Genomic DNA, 19,462 nt, shown 5'->3' on the forward strand with positions numbered 1-19,462 from the left:
AGCAGGGCGTAGTGGCTCATGCCTGTAATCTCAGCACTTTGGGAAGCCAAGGCAGGCGGATCACTTGAGGTCAGGAGTTCGAGACCAACCTGCCCAACATGGTGAAACCCTGTTTCCACTAAAAATACAAAAAACATTAGCCAGGCATGGTAGCAGGCACCTGTAATCCCAGATATTCAGGAGGCTGAGGCAAGAGAATCACTTGAACCTGGCAAGCAGAGGTTGCAGCAAGCCAAGATCACACCACTGCACTCCAGACTGAGTAACAGAGCAAGACTCCGTCTCAAAAAAAAAAAAAAAAAAAAGGGAAAAACAGATGGAAAGGCATTTTGAGTCTACAGAAATTTGACTACAGATTAGATGAAGACGATAATGTAACATCAATGTTGAATTTCTTGGAGGGGTAACAGGATTCTGATAATGTAGAAGAATGCCCTTGTTCTCAGAATACATGCTGAAGTATTTAGCAATGACATGTCATGATATCTGCAACTTTCTTTCAAAAAGTTCACAGAAAAAGAGAGAGAAGGGCTAGGCGTGGTGGCTCATGCCTGTAATCCCAGCACTTTGGGAGGCCGAGGTGGGCGGATTACCTGAGGTCAGGAGTTTGAAACCAGCCTGGCCAACATGGTGAAACCCCATCTGTACTAAAAGTACAACACTGCAGTCCAGCCTGGGCGACAGAGCAAGACTCCAACTCAGAAAAAAAAAAAAAAAGAAGAAAAAGAAAGAGAAAAGCACGCATGCATGCATGTGTGCTAAGAGACAGAACTAAAACAAATATGGCAAACGTTAAGACTTTGTAACTACAGGTGAAGGGTGGAGGGTGTTCATTGTACTACCATTCTACCTTTTCTGTAGGACCGACATTCTTTAAAATAAAAGGTTGCAGAAGGCCCGGCATGGTGGCTCACGATTGTAATCCCAGCACTTTGGAAGGCCAAGGTGGGTGGATCAACTGAGGTCAGGAGTTCCAGACCAGCCTAGCCAACACGGTGAAACCTCGTCTCTACTAAAAATACAAAAATTAGCCAGGTGTGGTGGCAGGTGCCTATAATCCCAGCTACTCAGGAGGTTGAGGCAGGAGAATCGCTTGAACCCAGGAAAAGGAGATTGCAGTTAGCCAAGATCACACCATTGCACTGCAGCCTGGATGACAAAAGCAAAACTCTGTCTCAAAAAAAAAAAAAAATAAAGTAAAATAAAATAAAATGTTGGAGAATAAAAAGAAATAGGATTTAAATTTCCTAATCCTATTATATAAAGGAATCCTTTCAACTCTAGTTTTCTTTCCTATTCTTCATTGAGAATTATTTCTAATACAAACTTATGACAAATGAAGATATTTGCAAAAATGATCAAAATACAATACAACTGTTTATTATTTTATGCCAGCATCTTACATATGTCGCAAGTGCACAATGGCTGTACATTTTTCTTTTTAGTAAAACAGGTCGGTTATTACCTAAGTGTAATACAGACATAAACATACAAGGTAACCAAAAGACATTAAAATCACTTAGTAATCACTTAGACCATAATGGATGCCCTTTATTTAAGCATTTCTTCAAATGTTGTTTATTTTTAAATTAATTTTCACTGTAATAAATTCAACTCATTTCATACTTTAATGCAGCAGTACTTGAAAATCCCTATTTTAAGCTCTTGAATTGGGTATTACTATTTGCTCCAAACTAAAAAGAGTAGAAACCAATCCTATTAGCAATCTTACCTTAATAGGCATTCCAGTACAGTGCAGGCCAAAGGGAAACAGACAACATTTTCCTTTCAATCGCTGGTACCCTACAGCAAACTACAGAAATAAAATTAAATTTAAATTGCAAATTTAAATGCCAGACAAATACAAAATGCGAACTTTTCACACAAAAAAATTAGTTTTCTTCTTTACATCCTCCTTTGGAACGCCAGTTAGATTTTAGGCATTCAAAAACTCACTAACCTAGGAATTACTTTTGAATATGCATACATGCCCAGACCCTTGCACACATACACATATGGCACATGAAAATTAAATATAAAAATTAAATTACTTAAATGGGCCAGGCACGGTGGCTCACGCCTATAATCCCAGCACTTTCAGAGGCCGAGGCTGGTAGATCACAATGTCAAGAGTTTGCGACCATCCTGGCCAATATGGTGAAATCCCGCGTCTACTAAAAATACAAAAATTAGCTGGGCATGGTGGTGTGTGCCTGTAGTCCCAGCTACTCGGGAGGCTGAGGCAGGAGAATCACTTGAACCCAGGAGGCAGAGGTTGCAGTGAGCCGAGATCACGCCACTGCACTCCAGCCTGGTGACAGAGCAAGACTCCATCTCAAAAATAAATAAATAAAAATAAATTACTTAAATATAAAAATTATGCTTTAAGGAATTTTAAGTTCTCTTAACAAGAAATAATAAATTCTATAGCTGCCATTTTCTTCAAAACAATATTCGTTAAAAACCTTCCTCCCCATTATAGCAAACATAGGGAAACATTACCTCACATTTGGATAAAGAAAACGTGTGTCCCAAATGAAGGCGTCCATTCATATATGGATATGGGAAGGTTACAAAATACTTGCCCTTGCTGCAAAACAATAGTATAAAAAAGAAAGTACAGAAGAATAAATGTTAAGTTCCTTTTATAATAAGGAAGTGGGGTGAAGGAAATGCTTGAAATAAATAACTTGTTTAAGTTTAGTTATTTAAAAAATATTTAAAAGTAAATTTATAAATCTAGAAATTTAAAACTCTCTAAAATTGAAAATTACTTTAGATTTACAAGAAATAAGACATTGATAGGTTGCTATTAAGAATTAAATAGCCTTGTAACGAATACTAGAGGTTTAATTTGAGCTAAAATACTTGAGTAAAGATAATATACTAGGTCAGGTGTGGTGGCTCACACCTGTAATCCCAACACTTTGGGAGGCCAAGGCTGGTGGACTGCTTGAGGCCAGGAGTTCGAGACCAGCCTGGGCAACATGGTGAAACCCTGTCTCTACTAAAAATACAAAAACTAGCCGGGCGTGATGGCGTGCGCTGATAATCTCAGCTACTCTAGTGGTTGAGGCATGAGAATCAAGAATCGCCTGATCATTGAACCCGAGAGGCAGAGGTTGCAATGAGCTGAGATCATGACACTGCACTCCAGCCTGGGCGAAAGTGAGACTCCATCTCAAAAAAAAAAAAAAAATTCCTTAATACCCTTATGAACCTAGGCTAATTTAATATTTTACTGAATAAATGAGATTTGTTTTCACTAGATACTAGATATATATATAAAGCAATTCAAAGTCACTCAGGTAATATAAAACATCCTCAATATTACATATGTGGTAGATTCACTTTAAAAGCATCCTTTAAAGCTTATTATTTTTTTTAATTTTTTAGTTGTTTTTGTGAAGACAGGTTCTCAATATAAGAACCACCATGAGCATGAGCTCATGAGCCACCATGCTTGGTCTGTATTCTTTTTTCTTATGAAGAATATCTAACATACATACTATGTTATGAAGCATAATAAAATGAACACTTGTAAACACACCATCTGACTTATGAACCCACTGAAACTACGTGTTTCCTCTGTACTGTCCCACAAGAGATAACCAACATTCTGAAATTTGCTTTTACCGTTCCCTTGTTTTTGAATAGTTTGCACACTTGCCAGCACCCTTAAACTATTTATCATTTAGTTGCGCTCACTTGTGAGTTTTATACAAAAAAAGGCATACTTCATATAGACTTCTGCAATTCGCCTTCTTCACTTGACATTATATTACTTTCTTCAGTGTTACTGCATACACCTATAGTTCTCTTTCACTAAACAAAGCAGCTTTTTCAGTTCACTTTTAATTATTTTAAATTACCTTAAAGTTAACCAAACCTCTAGAAGCAAATAGAAGCTTCAAATTATAGCTTCAAGTATAACACCAGAGACTGTATTACAGCAATTTCTTTTTCTCTTAAAAAAAAAAAAAAAAAAAAAGGCTGGGGCCTGGTGGCTCACACCTCTAATCCCAGCACTTTGGGAGGCGGAGGTGGGCGGATCACCTGAGGTTGGGATTTCAAGACCAGTCTAACGTGGAGAAAACCCATCTCTAGTAAAAATACAAAATTAGCCAGGCGTGGTGGCGCATGCCTGTAATCCCAGCTACAGGGGAGGCTGAGGCAGGAGAATCGCTTGAACCCGGGAGTCAGAGGTTGTGGTGAGCCGAGATCACGCCATTGCACTCCAGCCTGGGCAACAACAGCAAAACTCTGTCTCAAAAAAATATATATATAACCATTAGAATATAGCTTAACAAGCAAGGAAAAAAGACTTTTGAATCAGAAAGTCCTAAAAACAAGCTCAGGCCCAGTCAATTCTCAGTGATGTAACCTTGAACTGGTTACTTAGCCTCTCTGTGCCTCAGTTTCCTCAGCTGTAAAAGAGAAACTTTAAAAGCTGTTAACCTTAAAGGACATCGAGAAGATTAAGGCCAGGCATGGTGGCTCAAACCTGTAATCCCAACACTTTGGGAGGCAAAAGTGGGAGGATTACTTGAGCCCAGGAGTTCAAGACTAGCCTGGGCAAGACAGCGAAACTTCATTTCTACAAAAGAAATTTTTTAAATGCTGGGCGCAGTGGCCCATGCCTATAATCCCGGCACTTTGGGAGGCAGGGGTGGGCAGATCACTTGAGCCCAGGAGTTGGGACCAGCCTCAGCAACATAACAAGACCCCATTTCTACTAAAAATAGAAAAATTAGCTGGGTGTGGTGGCGTGCGCCTATAGTCCCAACTACTCAGGAGGCTGAGGTGAGAGGATCACCTGAGCCCAGGAGACAGAGATTGCAGTGAGCTGAGATCACACAACTGCACTCCAGCCTGGGTGACAGAGGCTCGCTCCATCTGACACCACAGACTCTGTCTCCGAATTAAAAAAAAAAGATTATGGCCAGGCACAGTGGCTCATGCGTGTAATCCCAGCACCTTGGGAGTCCGAGGCAGGCGGATCATTTGAGTTTGAGACCAGACTGGCCAACATGGCAAAACCCTGTCTCTATTAAAAATAAAAATTAAAAATTAGCCGGGCGTGGTGGCATGCATCTGTAATCCCAGCTACTGGGGAGGCTGAGGCAGAAGAATCATTGAACCTGGGAGGCAGAGGTTGCAGTGAGCTGAGATCATGCCACTACACTCCAGCCTAGGCAAGACAGCAAGACTCCACCTCAAAAAAAAAAAAAAAAAAAAAAAAAAAGGCCGGGCGCGGTGGCTCACGCCTGTAATCCCAGTACTTTGGGAGGCTGAGGCAGGCAGATCACGAGGTCAGGAGATCGAGACCACAGTGAAACCCCATCTCTACTAAAAATACAAAAAAATTAGCCGGGCATGGTGGCGGCCGCCTACAGTCCCAGCTACTCGGGAGGCTGAAGCAGGAGAACAGCGTGAACCCGGGAGGCGGAGCTTGCAGTGCGCTGAGATTGCGCCACTGCACTCCAGCCTGGGCAACAGAGCAAGACTCCATCTCAAAAAAAAAAAAAAAAAAAAATATATATATATATATATATATATAGAGAGAGAGAGAGAGAGAGAGAGAGAAATACAATGTGCAGAACTTCACAAACTATTACTCACCTGGTCTGTTTCTCTAAACTAGATGCATTGACCTCAAACACTCTCTCAGTATCCCATTTCTGTTGGATTTCTTTCTCAATCTTCTTCAAAAAGTCCACTTTGGCTGTTCCTTTTCTTTCCTATTGGACACAAAGAGAATAATCCACTCTGTATTTCAGCACGCTTGCTTTAAAAAAGAACTGGGTTCACAGAACTGAGCTGCTCACTGATAAAGACTGATTTTTCCATAGTTATCTTGAAATTTAAATGAACATTAAAAATTTGGGTTATCAGCCAGGCGCGGTGGCTCATGCAGGTAATCCCAGCACTTTGGGAGGCCGAGGCGGGTGGATTGCTTGAGGTCAGGAGTTCGAGATCAGCCTGGCCAACAGGGCGAAACCCGTCTCTACTAAAATACAAAAATTAGCTGGGCATGGTGGCGGGTACCTGTAATCTCAGCAACTCGGGAGGCTGAGGCAGGAGAATCGCTTGAACCAGGGAGGCGGAGGCTGCAGTGAGCCAAGATCACACCACTACACTCCAGCTTGGGTGACACAGCAAGACTCCGTCGGAAAAAAAAAATTAGGATTATCGTGACCTGTGTACCTCAAACCTCAAAGAAATGGTTGAACAATTACTGAAATATGTAAAAGGCTTTGATATGCTTTTTTAAAATTATATACTACAGTGTAACATTGTCATCAAATGTTTCTATTTAATTAAAATACATGAATATCAAAGATACTGATAGAGAACTTCCCTCCAAAATTGTTAAAGAACGGTTCATATGAAATTAAAATAAAACAGGCTGGACACGGTGGCTCACGCCTGTAATCCCAGCACTTTGGGAGGCCGAGGCAAGAGGATCACCTGAGGTCAGGACGTTAGAGACAAGCCTGGCCAACATGGTGAAACCCCATCTCTACTAAAAATACAAAAATTAGCTAGGCAAGGTGGCACGCATCTGTAATCCCAGCTACTTGGGAGGCTGAGGCAGAGAATTGCTTGAACCCGGGAGGTAGAAGTTGCAGTGAGCCAAGATCGCACCATTGCACTCCAGCCTGGGCAACAAGAGTGAAACTCCGTTCCCCCAAAAAAAAAAAAAAAAAAAAAAAACCTGGACTCTTTTCAAATTTCCATAAAACAGTGACTGCATAAGGTATTTTCTTTTCTAAGAAATAATAAGCCTGCATATTTGTTCATCCCTTTCCATTCCTGCTACTAACCACCTTCATTTAGACTATCAGCGCCACTGCCCCCTCTCACTTCAAAACCTCTTCTTAATAAGTAACTTGGCTGGAGGTACTGCCTCATGTCTATAATCCCAACACTTTGGGAGGCTGAGGAGGGAGGATTATTTCAGGCCAGGAGTTTGAGACCAGCCTAGGCAACATAGAAAGACCTCCTCTTTAAAAGAAAAACAATTTTTTGGGCCAGGTATGGTGGCTCATGCCTGTAATTCCAGCACTTTGAGGGGCCGAGGCAGGTGGATCACCTGAGGCTACGAGTTCGAGACCAGCCTGGCCAATATGGCAAAACCCCATCTCTACTAAAAATACAAAAATTAGCTGGATGTGGTGGCATGCGCCTATAATCTCAGCTACTCAGGAGGCAAAGACAGGAGAATTACTTGAACCCAAGAGGCGGTGGTTGCAGTGAGCCAAGATGGAGCCACTGCACTCCAGCCTAGGCAACACAGCAAGACCAATCTCAGCTCACTGAAACCTCCATCTCTGGGGTTCAAGCAATTCTCCTGCCTCAGCCTCCCGAGTAGCTGGGATTACAGGTGCGTGCCACCATACCTGGCTAATTTTTATATTTTTAGTAGAGACAAGGTTTCACCATGTTGGCCAGGCTGGCCTCAAACTCCTGACCTCAGGTGGTCCACCCATCTCAGCCTCCCAAAGTGCTGTGATTACAGGCATGAGCCACCCCGCCCAGTCTGTAAAATATAATTTCTAATATTTTTACAGAGGAAAGGACCCACCCACAAAGGCAAAAGTATGTAGGGCCTCATGAAGCCTAGTCATATCTCTACCCTACGGTCATGGGTAATATGAAATTTCACTGTATTTATGTGTGTGTGTCTGTGTGTGAGAGAGAGGGTCTCCCTCTGCCACCCAGGCTGGAGCATAATGGTGCAAGCACCACCTCACTGCAGCCTTGACCTACTGGGCTCAATCAATCTTCCCATCTCAGCCACCTGAATAGCTGGGACTACAGGCATATGCACCACCATATCCAGATAGTTTTTGTATTTTTTTGTAGAGACAGGGTTTCACCATGTTGCCTCGGCTGGTCTTGAACTCCTAGACTCAAGCAATCCACCAGCCTTGGCTTCCCAAAGTGGTGAGATTACAGGCTTGAGCCATCACACTCGGCCAACTTCCACTTTATTACTAAATTCCTCCTTAACCAACTTGAGTTGACTTCTGTTAAATGCAACCAATGATCTTAAGACATTTATGCAGTTGGGCTGTAAATTCTCAACAGGCAGGAACTTTTACATCGTTTATAGTCACCTTAGCACCAAGTACAATGCCATAGACACAGAAGTTATGTAACAAATATCTTTTACCTAAAAATTACCATGGGCAGGACATGGGAACACTGAGGCCAGAGGATCACTTGAACCCAGGAGGTCAAGGCTGGCTGCAGTGAGCTATGATTGCACTACTGCACTACAGCCTGGTTGATACAGCGAGTCCCTGTCTCAAAAAATAAAAAATATGGCCAGGTGCATTGGCTCACACCTGTAATCCCAGCACTCTGGGAGGCCAAGGTGGGCAGATCATTCAAGACCAGTCTGGCCAACATGGTGAAACCACAACTACACCAAAAAATACAAAAATTAGCTGGGTCTGGTGGCACACACCTGTAGTCCCAGCTACTCAGGAAGCTGAAGTGGGAGAATCACTTGAACATGGGAGGCAGAGGGCTGCAGTGAACCAAGATCACACCACTACACTCCAGCCTGGGGAAGAGTGAGACTCCATCTCAAAAAAAAAAAACCAATAAAAATAAAAAATATGACCATGTCACCCATTGTAAAGAAGAATATGAAAGCAAGTCTTTTACAAGTTACTTAGAACTATGTGTTTCTTTTCATTGTACTGAGTATGCCAAATGCAAGAAAGCTCTTATTTGAGTTTTCTGTTTCTCAGAAAAACTTGTTTCTCAGAACCTCAAAGATCAAGTATAATAAAATCTGATATTGGCCCAAACAACAACTTGTTGTATAACCTTGAGCAAGTCATTTGATCAGTCTGAGACTCAACTTCCTCACCGGTAACAAAAGGCTATATAACTAAATCAGAGTTCCTAAACTTTGGCACTACTTACACTTTGGGCCAAATAATTCTTTGTTTTCAGGGGTTGTCCTGTGCACTGCAGGATGTTTAGAAGCATCCCTGGCTTCTACCCGGGATCCTTGCTTTTCACTTACACTGTTGCCCCTGCCTGGAAATCTCTTTCTTCCTATAGTTGCATAGGTTGCTCTCTTACCTCGTTTTTGCCACCTTTTTAGCAAAGCATTGCTTGATCATCCTTTTAAAAACTGCAACAAGCCAGGCGCCATGGCTCACGCCTGTAATCCCAGCACTTTGGGAGGCCGAGGCGGGCAGATCACGAGGTCAGGAGATTGAGCCCATCCTGGCCAATGTGGTGAAACCCTGTCTCTACTAAAATACAAAAAAATTAGCTGGGCGTGGTGGCGCGCGCCTGTAGTCCCAGCTACTCGGAAAGTTGAGGCAGGAGAACCGCTTGACCCTGGGAGGAGGAGGTTGCAGTGAGCCGAGATGGCGCCACTGCACTCCAGCCTGGCGACAGGGCAAGACTCCGTCTCAAGAAAAAAACAAACAAACAAACAAAAAACAAAAAACAAAAAAAAATAAAACCAGGCGGGATGGCGCATGCCTGTAGTCCCAGCACTTTCGGAGGCTGAGGCAGAAGGATCGCTTGAGCCCAGGAGTTCGAAACCCTGTCTCTACTAAAAATACAAAAAATTAGCAGGGTGTAATGGAGCACGCTTGTAGTACCAGCTGTGGGGAGGCTGAGGTGTGAGGATCGCTTGATCCCTAAGGTCCAGGCTGCAGTGAGCCATGATCACGCCACTGCATTCCAGTCTGGGCCACAGAGTGAGAACATCTCTCAAATTTAAAAAAATTTAAAAAAAATGCAACTGTACTACCCCACCGTACACTCCCTAGCACCCCTTCCTGCTCTATTTCTTCCCCACAGCATTTATCAGCACCTGACACAATATATTACAACGTATTTTACCCACACACATAAACACTATGAAAAGAGAGATTTTTGTCTGTTTTACGGAGAGGCGCTCAATTTTTTTTTTTGCTGTAAGTAGGAATCAACTTACATACTACTCTCTCCACCTCGGTTTTGTTTATTTATTCATTTATTTTATTTTTAAGACGGAGTCTCACTCTGTCGCCCAGGCTGGAGTGCAGTGGCGCGATCTTGGCTCACTGCAGCCTCCCTCTCCTGGGTTCAAGCAATTCTCCTGCCTCGGCCTCCCGAGTAGCTGGGTTAACAGGTGCGCACCACTACGCCCGGCTAATTTTTGTATTTTTGGTAGAAACGGGGTCTCACCATGTTGGCCAGGGCGGTCTCGAACTCCTGACCTCAAATGATCCACCCGCCTCGGCTTCCCAAAGTGCTGGGATTACAGCCGTGGGCCACCGTGCCCGGCACTCCACCTCGATTTTAGAAACTCCAGAGAAATAACAAATATGATATCCAAGTACTCCGTAAAGTTAACAGACATCAGTTCCTGGTTCATCAACTAGCAAGAAAAAGCAAAGTCTCTACTAAAGGCACGCCTTAAGCGTGGCTCTCTTTTAGAAATAGGACTTTCCCTTCAGGACAGCACATGGAGAGCCCCTAGAGACTGGCCAGTCCGGCTCCAGGACCCCTGCGGACTCTTCCCGCTCAAACTCACCGCCATTGCACCGCCCAGCCGACTGTGCAAATCCACGAGAACGACCCTGGCGACCTCCACAAAGGAGTGGTTACAACCTTTCCCCTCCCTCTCGGAGATGCCAGGCCTCCCACGAAACTAAAGCACACGCTTCACACCTGCTGAGGCAATCATCCGGCTCCTTACTAACTACAGCCAAGGCATCTCACAGCCCGCCGGGAATTGTAGTTCCCAGACCACCCGAGCAGACACCCAGCAGGCGCTGACTGACTACAATTCCCAGAGAAAAACGGGTTATCGGAAGTCTACCCGATAGGCCCACTCAGAGGGGAACCGGCAGTGACGTCACTGGCATGTTGAACTACAAAGTCCATGATGCAGTGCGGGATCGCAGAATGCAGCGAGTGCGCCCTAGTTAGGTTGGAGTCACTTGGCCATCAACATTTTCACCCGGTAGAGCTGGTTGCCTGTCGGGATGCCAGGATACGCAGTTAATTACTATTCGGTGACTGAGGCGCTACTTATGGCTTGCCACTATGCACAGATATTTATTACTGTCAGTGGCATTCAACAGCCCAGCATTTAGACACTGTATAACCGCGTATTAACAATCTCCTTTTCTTTTTTTTTGAGACGCAGTATCGCTCTGTCGCCCAGGCTGGAGTGCAGTGGCGCGATCTTGGCTCAGTGCAACTTCTGCCTGCCGGATTCAAACAATTCTCCTGCCTCAGGCTCCCGAGGAGCTGGGACTACGGGCGCGCGCCACCACACCGACTAATTTTTTGTATTTTTGGTAGAGACTGGGTTTCACCGTGTTAGCCAGGATGATCTCGATTTCCTGACCTCGTGATCTGCCTCCCTCCGCCTCCCAAAGTGCTAGTATTACAGGCGTGAGCTACCGTACCTAGCCAACAATCTCTCCCTTTTTTTTTTTTTTTTTTTTGAGAGGGAGTTTCGTTCTGTCTCCAGGCTGGAGTGCAGTGGCGCGATCTCGGCTCACTGCAACCTCCGCCTCCCGGGTTCAAGCGATTCTCCTGCCCCAGCAGCCTCCTTAGTAGCTGGGACTACAGGCGCGCGCCACCGCACCCAGCTAATTTTTGTATTTTCAGTAGAAACGGGTTTCACCATGTTGGCCAGGATGGTCTCGATCTCCTGAACTCGTGATCCGCCCGCCCCAGCCTCCCAAAGTGATGGGATTACAGGCGTGAGCCACCGTGCCCGGCCAACAATCTCCATTTTTAAGCGAGAGACTGAAAGCCTACCTGGTCCCATTGCCTGACTCAGACTATTTAGACTGCTACCAAACAGGGCCAGGCGCGGTGGCCATAATCCCATTATTTTGGGATGCCGAGGTGGGTGGATGACTTGAGGTCAGGAGTTTGAGACCAGCCTGGCCACCATGGTGAAACCTCGTCTCTACTAGAAATACAAAAATTAGCTGGGTATGGTGGCGCACACCTGTAGTCCCAGCTACTCGGGAGGCTGAGGCAGGAGAATTGCTTGAATCCAGGAGGCAGAGGGTGCGCTGAGTCGAGATCGCATCACTGCACTCCATCCTGGGCAGCAGAGCAAGACTTCATCTCAAGAAAAAAAAAAAGACTGGCCGGGTACAGTGTCTCACACCTGTAATCCCAGCACTTTGGGAGGCCGAGGCAGGTGGATCACGAGGTCAAAGGTTCGAGACCAGGCTGGCCAAGATGGTGAAACCCCATCTCTACTAAAAATACAAAAATTAGCCGGGCGTGGTGTCACGCGCCTGTAATACCAGCTGCTGGGAAGCTGAGACAGGAGAATCACTTGAACCCGGGAGGTGGAAGTTGCAGTAAGCCAAGATGGCAGCACTGCCCTCCAGCCTGGGCGACAGAGCAAGACTCCATCTCAAAAACAAAACAAAAAAAAGACTATGCTACCATACAGAGATATATGATGTCTGATACAGTAGCCACTAGCCACATGTGGCAATTTAAATTCAAATTAATTAAAAATAAATAAAATTTAAAATTCATTTCTTGCTGGGCACTGTGGCTCACTCCTGTAATCCCAGAATTTTGGGAGTCTGAGGCAGGAGAATCACTCGAACCCAGGAGGCGGAGGTCGCAGTGAGCTGAGATCACGCAACTACACTCCAGCCTGGGAGACAGAGTGAGACTCCATCTCAAAAAACAACAACAACAACAAAAAAAAAACACACAAATGGCTGGGTGCCATGGCTCATGCCTATAATCCTAGCACTTTGGGAGGCCTAGGTGGGCGGATTGCCTAAGCTCAGGAGTTCGAGACCAGCCTGGGCAACATGGTGAAATCCTACCTCTACTGGAAATACAAAAAAAAAAAAAAAAAATTAGCGGGGCGTAGCAGCATGTGCCTGTAGTCTCAGCTACTCAGGAGGCTGAGGCAGGAGAATTGCTTGAACCCGGAAGGCAGAGGTTTCAGTGAGCTGAGATCACACCACTGTACTCTAGCCTGGGTGACAGAGTGAGACTCCAGCTCCAAAAAAAAAAAAAAAAAAACCACAAATTAGTTACTCACATGTGATAATTTCTTAATCCAGTAAACATTAAGTTAAGCATCTACAATGCACTTTAAGGGATTGGGGACCCTTTAAGGGGGTGGGGAACGCAGCCCAGATGCCTGTCTACCTAAGGGTTTAAGGGAAGGGAATACACACACACACAAACACATACACACTGAACTTTTTTTTTTTTTTTCAACAACTAATTTTGAAATACCAATTTAACGATGTCCTAAAACAATACTTGGCATATGATGTGGGGTCAATACAAATTTGTTGGATGAAAGGAAAAAGTTAAGAAGGAACCTTAGGCTACCAGTGGCTCTCCTGCCTCTAGGCTGTCTCCCTCACTTTCCATACCCTCTTCCTTTAGCCACCAACCATTTAGACATCACTTTCTGACAGCCCAAGTCTGAGTTAAATGCTCCCCCCTAGATGTTCCCCAAAGCACCCCTTGCCTTGGAAATTTCATCTCATGAATTGCCTGTTTATTTATCACTAGACTAAAATCTGCATAACAGCAGAGACTGTGCCTAGCACGATGTCAGGCCCATAGCAAGTGCCTTATAAATATTTATTAAATGAATGAAAGAATCCTCATCCTCCACAACTCTTATAACTATAGCTATAATCTCTTGTCCCAATTCTGCCCTAACCAGTGCTATTTTCATCTCTTTGATTCATCACCTTCCAATCCACATTGGTAATTGAAAGTATTCATACAACAAATATTTACTGAGTACCTCCCATAAACCTGACGTAGAGCTAGGATGGAGTCAAGAACAAGGAAGACCATGGTCCCTTCCTTCATGGAGCTTACAGTCTAAAGGGCATGAGACATTAAATTAGAAAATAAACAAGTAAGTATTTTATTAGAAATTGTGAAAAACCTGCCTTCATGTCTCCAAATTCAACTTTTGTAATTTTCCCATTTAAGTGACTGAGCCCGGTCATGGTGTTGCACACCTGTAATCCCAGCAGTTTGGGAGGCTGAGGTGGGTGGATCACTTTAGCCCAGGAGTTCAAGACCAGCCTGGGCAACATGGCGAGACCCTGTCTCTACAAAAATTAAAATTAAAAAATTAGCTGGCTGGGCACGGTGGCTCACGCCTGTAATCCCAGCACTTTGGGAGGCCGAGGCAGGCAGATCACGAGGTCAGGAGTTCAAGATCAGCCTGGCCAACATGGTGAAACCCCACCTCTACTAAAAACTACAAAAATTAACTGGGCATGGTGGTGCGCACCGGTAGTCCCAGCTACTCAGGAGGCTGAAGCTGAAGAATTGCTTGAACCCGGGAGGTGGAGGTTGCAGTGAGCCACGATCGCATCACCGTACTACAGCCCAGGTGACAGGGCGAGAGACTCCGTCTCAAAAAAAAAAAAGTAGCTGAGCATGGTGGTGCATGCCTGTGGTCCCAGCTTCTTGAGAGGCTGAGGCGGGAGGCTGAGGCAGGAGGATCACTTGAGCCAAGCAGGTTGATGCTTCAGTGAGTCATGTTCAAACCATTGCAGTCCAGCTTGGGTGATAGAGCAAGAGTCTGTCTCAAAAAACAAAACAAAGACACATACACACAAACAAAAAAATAAGTGACTAAGATTCCTCTTTTAAGGATCATTTGAATTCCATTCATTCAGCAAATGTATTTAGCTTCTACTGTGTACAAGGCACTATTCTAAATGCTGGAGACACAACATTTGAAAAAGACAGGCATAGGCTGGGTGTGGTGGCTCACACCTGTGATCCCAGCACTTTGGGAGGCCGAGGCGGGCAGATCATGAGGTCAGGAGATTGAGACCATCCTGGCTAACACAGTGAACCCCAGTCTCTACTAAAAATACAAAAAATTAGCCAGGCGAGGTGGCAGGCGCCTGTAGTCCCAGCTACTCGGGAGGCTGAGGCAGGAGAATGGCCAGAACCTAGGAGGCGGAGCTTGCAGTGAGCCGAGATCGCGCCACTACACTCCAGCCTGGCGACAGAGCGAGACTCCGTCTCAAAAAAAAAAAGAAAAGAAAAAAAAAGAAAAAGAAAAAGACAGGCACAGCTGCGCACTGTGGCATATGCCTGTAATCCCAGCATTTTGAGAGTCTGAGGCAGGTGGGTCACCTGAGGTCAGGAGTTTGAGACCAGCCTGACCAATATGATGAAACCATAGTCTCTGCTAAAAACACAAAAAAATTAGTCGGGCGTAGTGGCGGGCGCCTGTAGTCCCAGCTACTCGGAAGGCTGAGGCAGGAGAATGGCGTTAACCCGGGAGGCGGAGCTTGCAGTGAGCTGAGATCGCGCCACTGCACTCCAGCCTGGGCGACAGAGCAAGACTCCGTCTCAAAAAAAAAAAAAAAAAAAAAAAATACACAAATTAGCCGGGCGTGGTGACACACGCCTGTAGTCCTAGCTACTCAGGAGGCTGAGACAGGAGAATCGCTTGAACTCAGGAGGCGGAGGTTGCAGTGAGCTGAGATCGCAACACTGCACTCCAGTAGGGGCAACAGAGTGAGACAAAAAAAGAAAAAGAAAAAGAAAAAGACAGGCACTGCCACATCTTTCGGAGAGCTTCCAGTCTAGTGGAAGGGACGGACATTAAACCAGTGACAGCAATGGGAGGCCATCTAAGGATTTTAAGCAAGGAAGGGACATGGTCCTATTTGAATTTTTTTTTTTTTTTTTTTTTTTGAGACGGAGTCTCACTCTTGTCACTCAGGCTGTAGTGCAGTGGTGCAATCTCGGCTCACTGCAACTTCCACCTCCCAGGTTTAAGCAATTCTCCTGCTTCAGCCTCCCGAGCAGCTAGGATTGCAGGTGCCTGCTACCACGCCTGGCTAATTTTTGTATTTTTAGTAGAGACAGGGTTTCACCATGTTGGCCAGGCTAGTCTCTAACTCCTGACCTCAAATGATCCACCAGCCTCAGCCTCCCAAAGTGCTGAGATTATAGGTGTGAGCCACCGCGCCCGGCCCCTATTTGTATTTTATAAAAATCATTCTGAGGAAGAATTGGAAAGGAGCAAAAGTGGAAACAGAAGGGTATTGCAATTGTCCTGGTGAAAGGTGATGGGGTCTTGGACTATGGTGGTGACAGTAAAGATAGAGAAATGTAGACAGATTCAAGAGATACTTAGAAAATAAATGTGTTACAGCTTAGTAATATGGCTTTTTAATTGGGAATTGTCAATTATTTGCTAGCCTATGTAAAATACCCTCTAGACAAAAGAATTTAGAAAGGTGTCATAGTGGATAAGAACTTAGGCTGTGATTCAGACAGAGATCATCATTTACTAGCCGGGTGACCTCAGGCAATTCAGCTAACCACTCTGTGAAATAGAGATAATAATGTGTAACTCATAGGATTGCTATGAGGATTAAAGAAATAATATGTGTATAAACTCTGTTTATGTATGTGTGTATGTCTGGCATATAGTAAGCATTTTAAAATATCAGCTATTTTTAATATTGGTCTATAAACATTAGTCTGATTAAAATGGAAAAAGCTTACCTGTGCCCCGTAATAATCTCTTCCCTGGCTTAACTGAGCTAGTCACAATGTAATTGTGTGTTATACCTTTTACAACTTTCAAAACATATTGCATTCATTCTTCAAAACGTCACAACAAAACTCAATTCCTCCCTGATTTATTTATTTTTAACTTTTTTTTTTTCAAGACGGGGTCTCGCTCTATCACCCAGGCTGGAGTGCAGTAGTGCAATCTCGGCTCACTGCAGCCTCCGCCTCCCGAATTTAAGCAATTCTCCCACCTCAGTCTCCTGAGTAGCTGGGATTACAGGGGCATGCCATTATGCCTGGCCAATTTTTGCATTTTTAGTAGAGACAGGGTTTCACCATATTGGTCAGGCTGCTCTTGAACTACTAACCTCAGGTGATCCACCTGCCTTGGCCTTCCAAAGTGCTGGGATTATAGGCATGAGCCACCATGCCCAGCCTCCCCCTGATTGATTGATTGATTGATTTTCTTTTTTTGATACGGAGTTTCATTCTTGTTGCCCAGGCTGGAGTGCAATTGCACAATCTCAGCTCACCGCAACCTCCGCCTCCCTGGTTCAAGCGATTCTCCTGCCTCAGCCTCCCTAGTAGCTGGGATTGTAGGCATGCGCCACCACACCCAGCTAATTCTGTATTTTTGTAGAGACGGGGTTTCTCCAGGTTGGTCAGGCTGGTCTTGAACTCCCGACTTCAGGTGATCCACCGGCCTCGGCCTCCCAAAGTGGTGGGATTACAACGTGAGCCACCTCGCCTGGCCCCCTGATTTATTTTTAAAAGCATCCCACTGGTCACTCTGCTCAATTTGGTAATTTGTCAGTATTTCTAAATTTAGATCCCTAAGGCTGTAATTAGTTTTAGCTTGTCTGTGAGTACTTTTGTATTTGTTTTTCGTGCATATTTACCTAGCTTCCCTACCTTCAGTTGACAAGGTTCTTTCTCTGAGGAAAAAATTGTGGGAACTTCTTTATATGCTTCTGCTCCTAAGGCGTGTGGCATTCAATGAATAGCGTTATTTCCCTACCCTTTTAGGGACTTTTTGTTTTTCAATGTTTTTTTCTTCTACATCTGTGTTCTGCCTTTACCTGTATGCTTCCTGAATGGCAAACAGATTTCTTTTTTAATTGACGCAAGCGAAGAGAAGAAGATAGGATTTTTTTTTTTTTTTTTTTTTTTTTTTTTGAGACAGACCCTTGTTCTGTCGCCCAGGCTGCAGTGCAGTGGAGCAATCTCTGCTCACTGCAAGCTCCGCCTCCCGGGTTCACGCCATTCTCCTGCCTCAGCCTCCCCAGTAGCCGGGACTACAGGAGTCTGCCACCACGCCTGGCTACTTTTTTTGTATTTTTAGTAGAGACGGGGTTTCACTCTGCTAGCCAGGATGGTCTCAATTTCCTGACCTCGTGATCTGCCCACCTCGGCCTTCCAAAGTGCTGGGATTACAGGCGTGAGCCACCGCGCCCGGTTCGAAGGTAGGATTTTTTAGGATTTACAGGTTTAACTGATGCTGGGGTCGCTCTGCATGCAACTTCAGACAAAGCTAGTGGGTCAGCAGAGGAAGGCAGGGTCAGGGTGTTTTGGTGGTTGCATTCACGGGCTTTGGAGTCAGGTGCCTGGGTTTGCACTGATGCTGTGTCCCAGGCTAGCTCTATGGCTTTAGGCAAGTTCCTTCAACCCTCGGACCTCTGGGTTATCATGGGAACCATGAGATAATGATAATACCTACCTCTTAGGCTTGCTATGAGAATAAAAGGAGCTAAGCCAAGATGATTAGCCCAGTGCCTAGAATGTGGTAAGTGTTCAGGAAATATTAAGCTGGAAGGAAGGAAGGAAAAGGAGAAAGGGAGGGAGGAAGAGAGGGAGGGAAGAAGGGAAAGGTTAAAACTACTGGAAGCCAGTTTGGTCAGTTAATTAATGAAAATTCTAAATCTGATTGACATGAGCTAGGAACAAGAACAAGCAGCCATGATAATTAGAGAAACTGCCTTTTTATTTAGATAAATGTAACCAAATTAAAGAAGTTGTAATTCTCAGGTGCCAAATTTTTGAGAAATCCCTGTTTTCTAGATTTCTTCTAAAGTGGTATATTTGTAACTCCCAGAAATTAAAAATCACTAACTCATGCTATACTACTCCAGACTTAGGACCCACAGGATTCAGCCTGCCATCTCATCAACATTCCACAGAGGATGGAAGGCTGTGTAATGGGCTCATGTGGGAAACGTGACACCTGAGTCATCAAAACACAGCTTGTGGTTTCTGAATAGCCACTACTGTTAATGTCTCCACCATTAGCATCACCATTATGGAGCAGTCCAAAGGCTCTACAAGAGATGGAAGTAAAAAAGGAAAGAAGGGAAGGAGAAAGGGAAAGAGGGAGACAGGAAGGAAAAGGGGAAAAGAAGGAAGAAAAGAAGGGAGAAAAAGAAACAGGTAGGCTGGGTGCGGTGGCTCATGCCTGTAATCCCAGCACTTTGGGAGGCCGAAGCAGGTGGATCACCTGAGGTCAGGAGTTCGAGACCCACCTGGCCAACATGGTGAAACCCCGTCTCTACTAAACATACAAAAATTAGCCAAGCATGGGAGCACACACCTGAAATCTCAGCTACTTGGGAGGCTGAGGCAGGAGAGTCACTTCAACCTGAGAGGTGGAGGTTGCAGTGAGCCGAGATCACGCCATTGCACTCCAGCCTGGGCAACGATAGCAAAACTCTGTCTAAAAATAAAATAAAATAAATTAAAATAAAGAAATAGGTAAAGACAGCCAATCATATATTATTGAGATTCCAACCTCACTGAGTTTTTTTAGAATTTATTGTTGTGCATTTACAAAGTTTAAGATTCCTGTCTCTATTGTATCAATAAGATTAGACTGGTGTAAACTATATGAACTGGAGAAACAACCACAGTCATACCCTTTTTT

At 44.5% G+C, this 19,462-nt stretch overlaps 1 protein-coding gene across 2 annotated transcripts in view; it reads right to left on the reverse strand.

Annotated features, from left to right (window-relative positions):
- LARS1 (leucyl-tRNA synthetase 1) overlaps nt 1-10,805 on the reverse strand; it is a 66,758-nt gene extending 55,953 nt beyond the window's left edge. The window contains exons 1-4 of one of the 2 annotated variants that reach the window (XM_063724302.1): nt 10,559-10,805; nt 5,623-5,741; nt 2,503-2,590; nt 1,733-1,813 (exon numbers count right to left, since the gene is read on the reverse strand). In XM_063724302.1, the coding sequence (XP_063580372.1) occupies nt 1,733-1,813; nt 2,503-2,590; nt 5,623-5,741; nt 10,559-10,564 (294 nt within the window). In that variant the 5' untranslated portion in view covers nt 10,565-10,805. Of the gene's footprint in view, nt 1-1,732; nt 1,814-2,502; nt 2,591-5,622; nt 5,742-10,558 lie in introns of those variants that run through there. The other variant, XM_063724303.1, reaches the window with a different exon arrangement.
- Nucleotides 10,806-19,462: the final 8,657 nt, after the last annotated feature.

The sequence above is a fragment of the Pongo abelii genome, chromosome 4 (assembly GCF_028885655.2).
Source record: "Pongo abelii isolate AG06213 chromosome 4, NHGRI_mPonAbe1-v2.0_pri, whole genome shotgun sequence".
NCBI classification, from domain to species: domain Eukaryota; kingdom Metazoa; phylum Chordata; class Mammalia; order Primates; family Hominidae; genus Pongo; species Pongo abelii.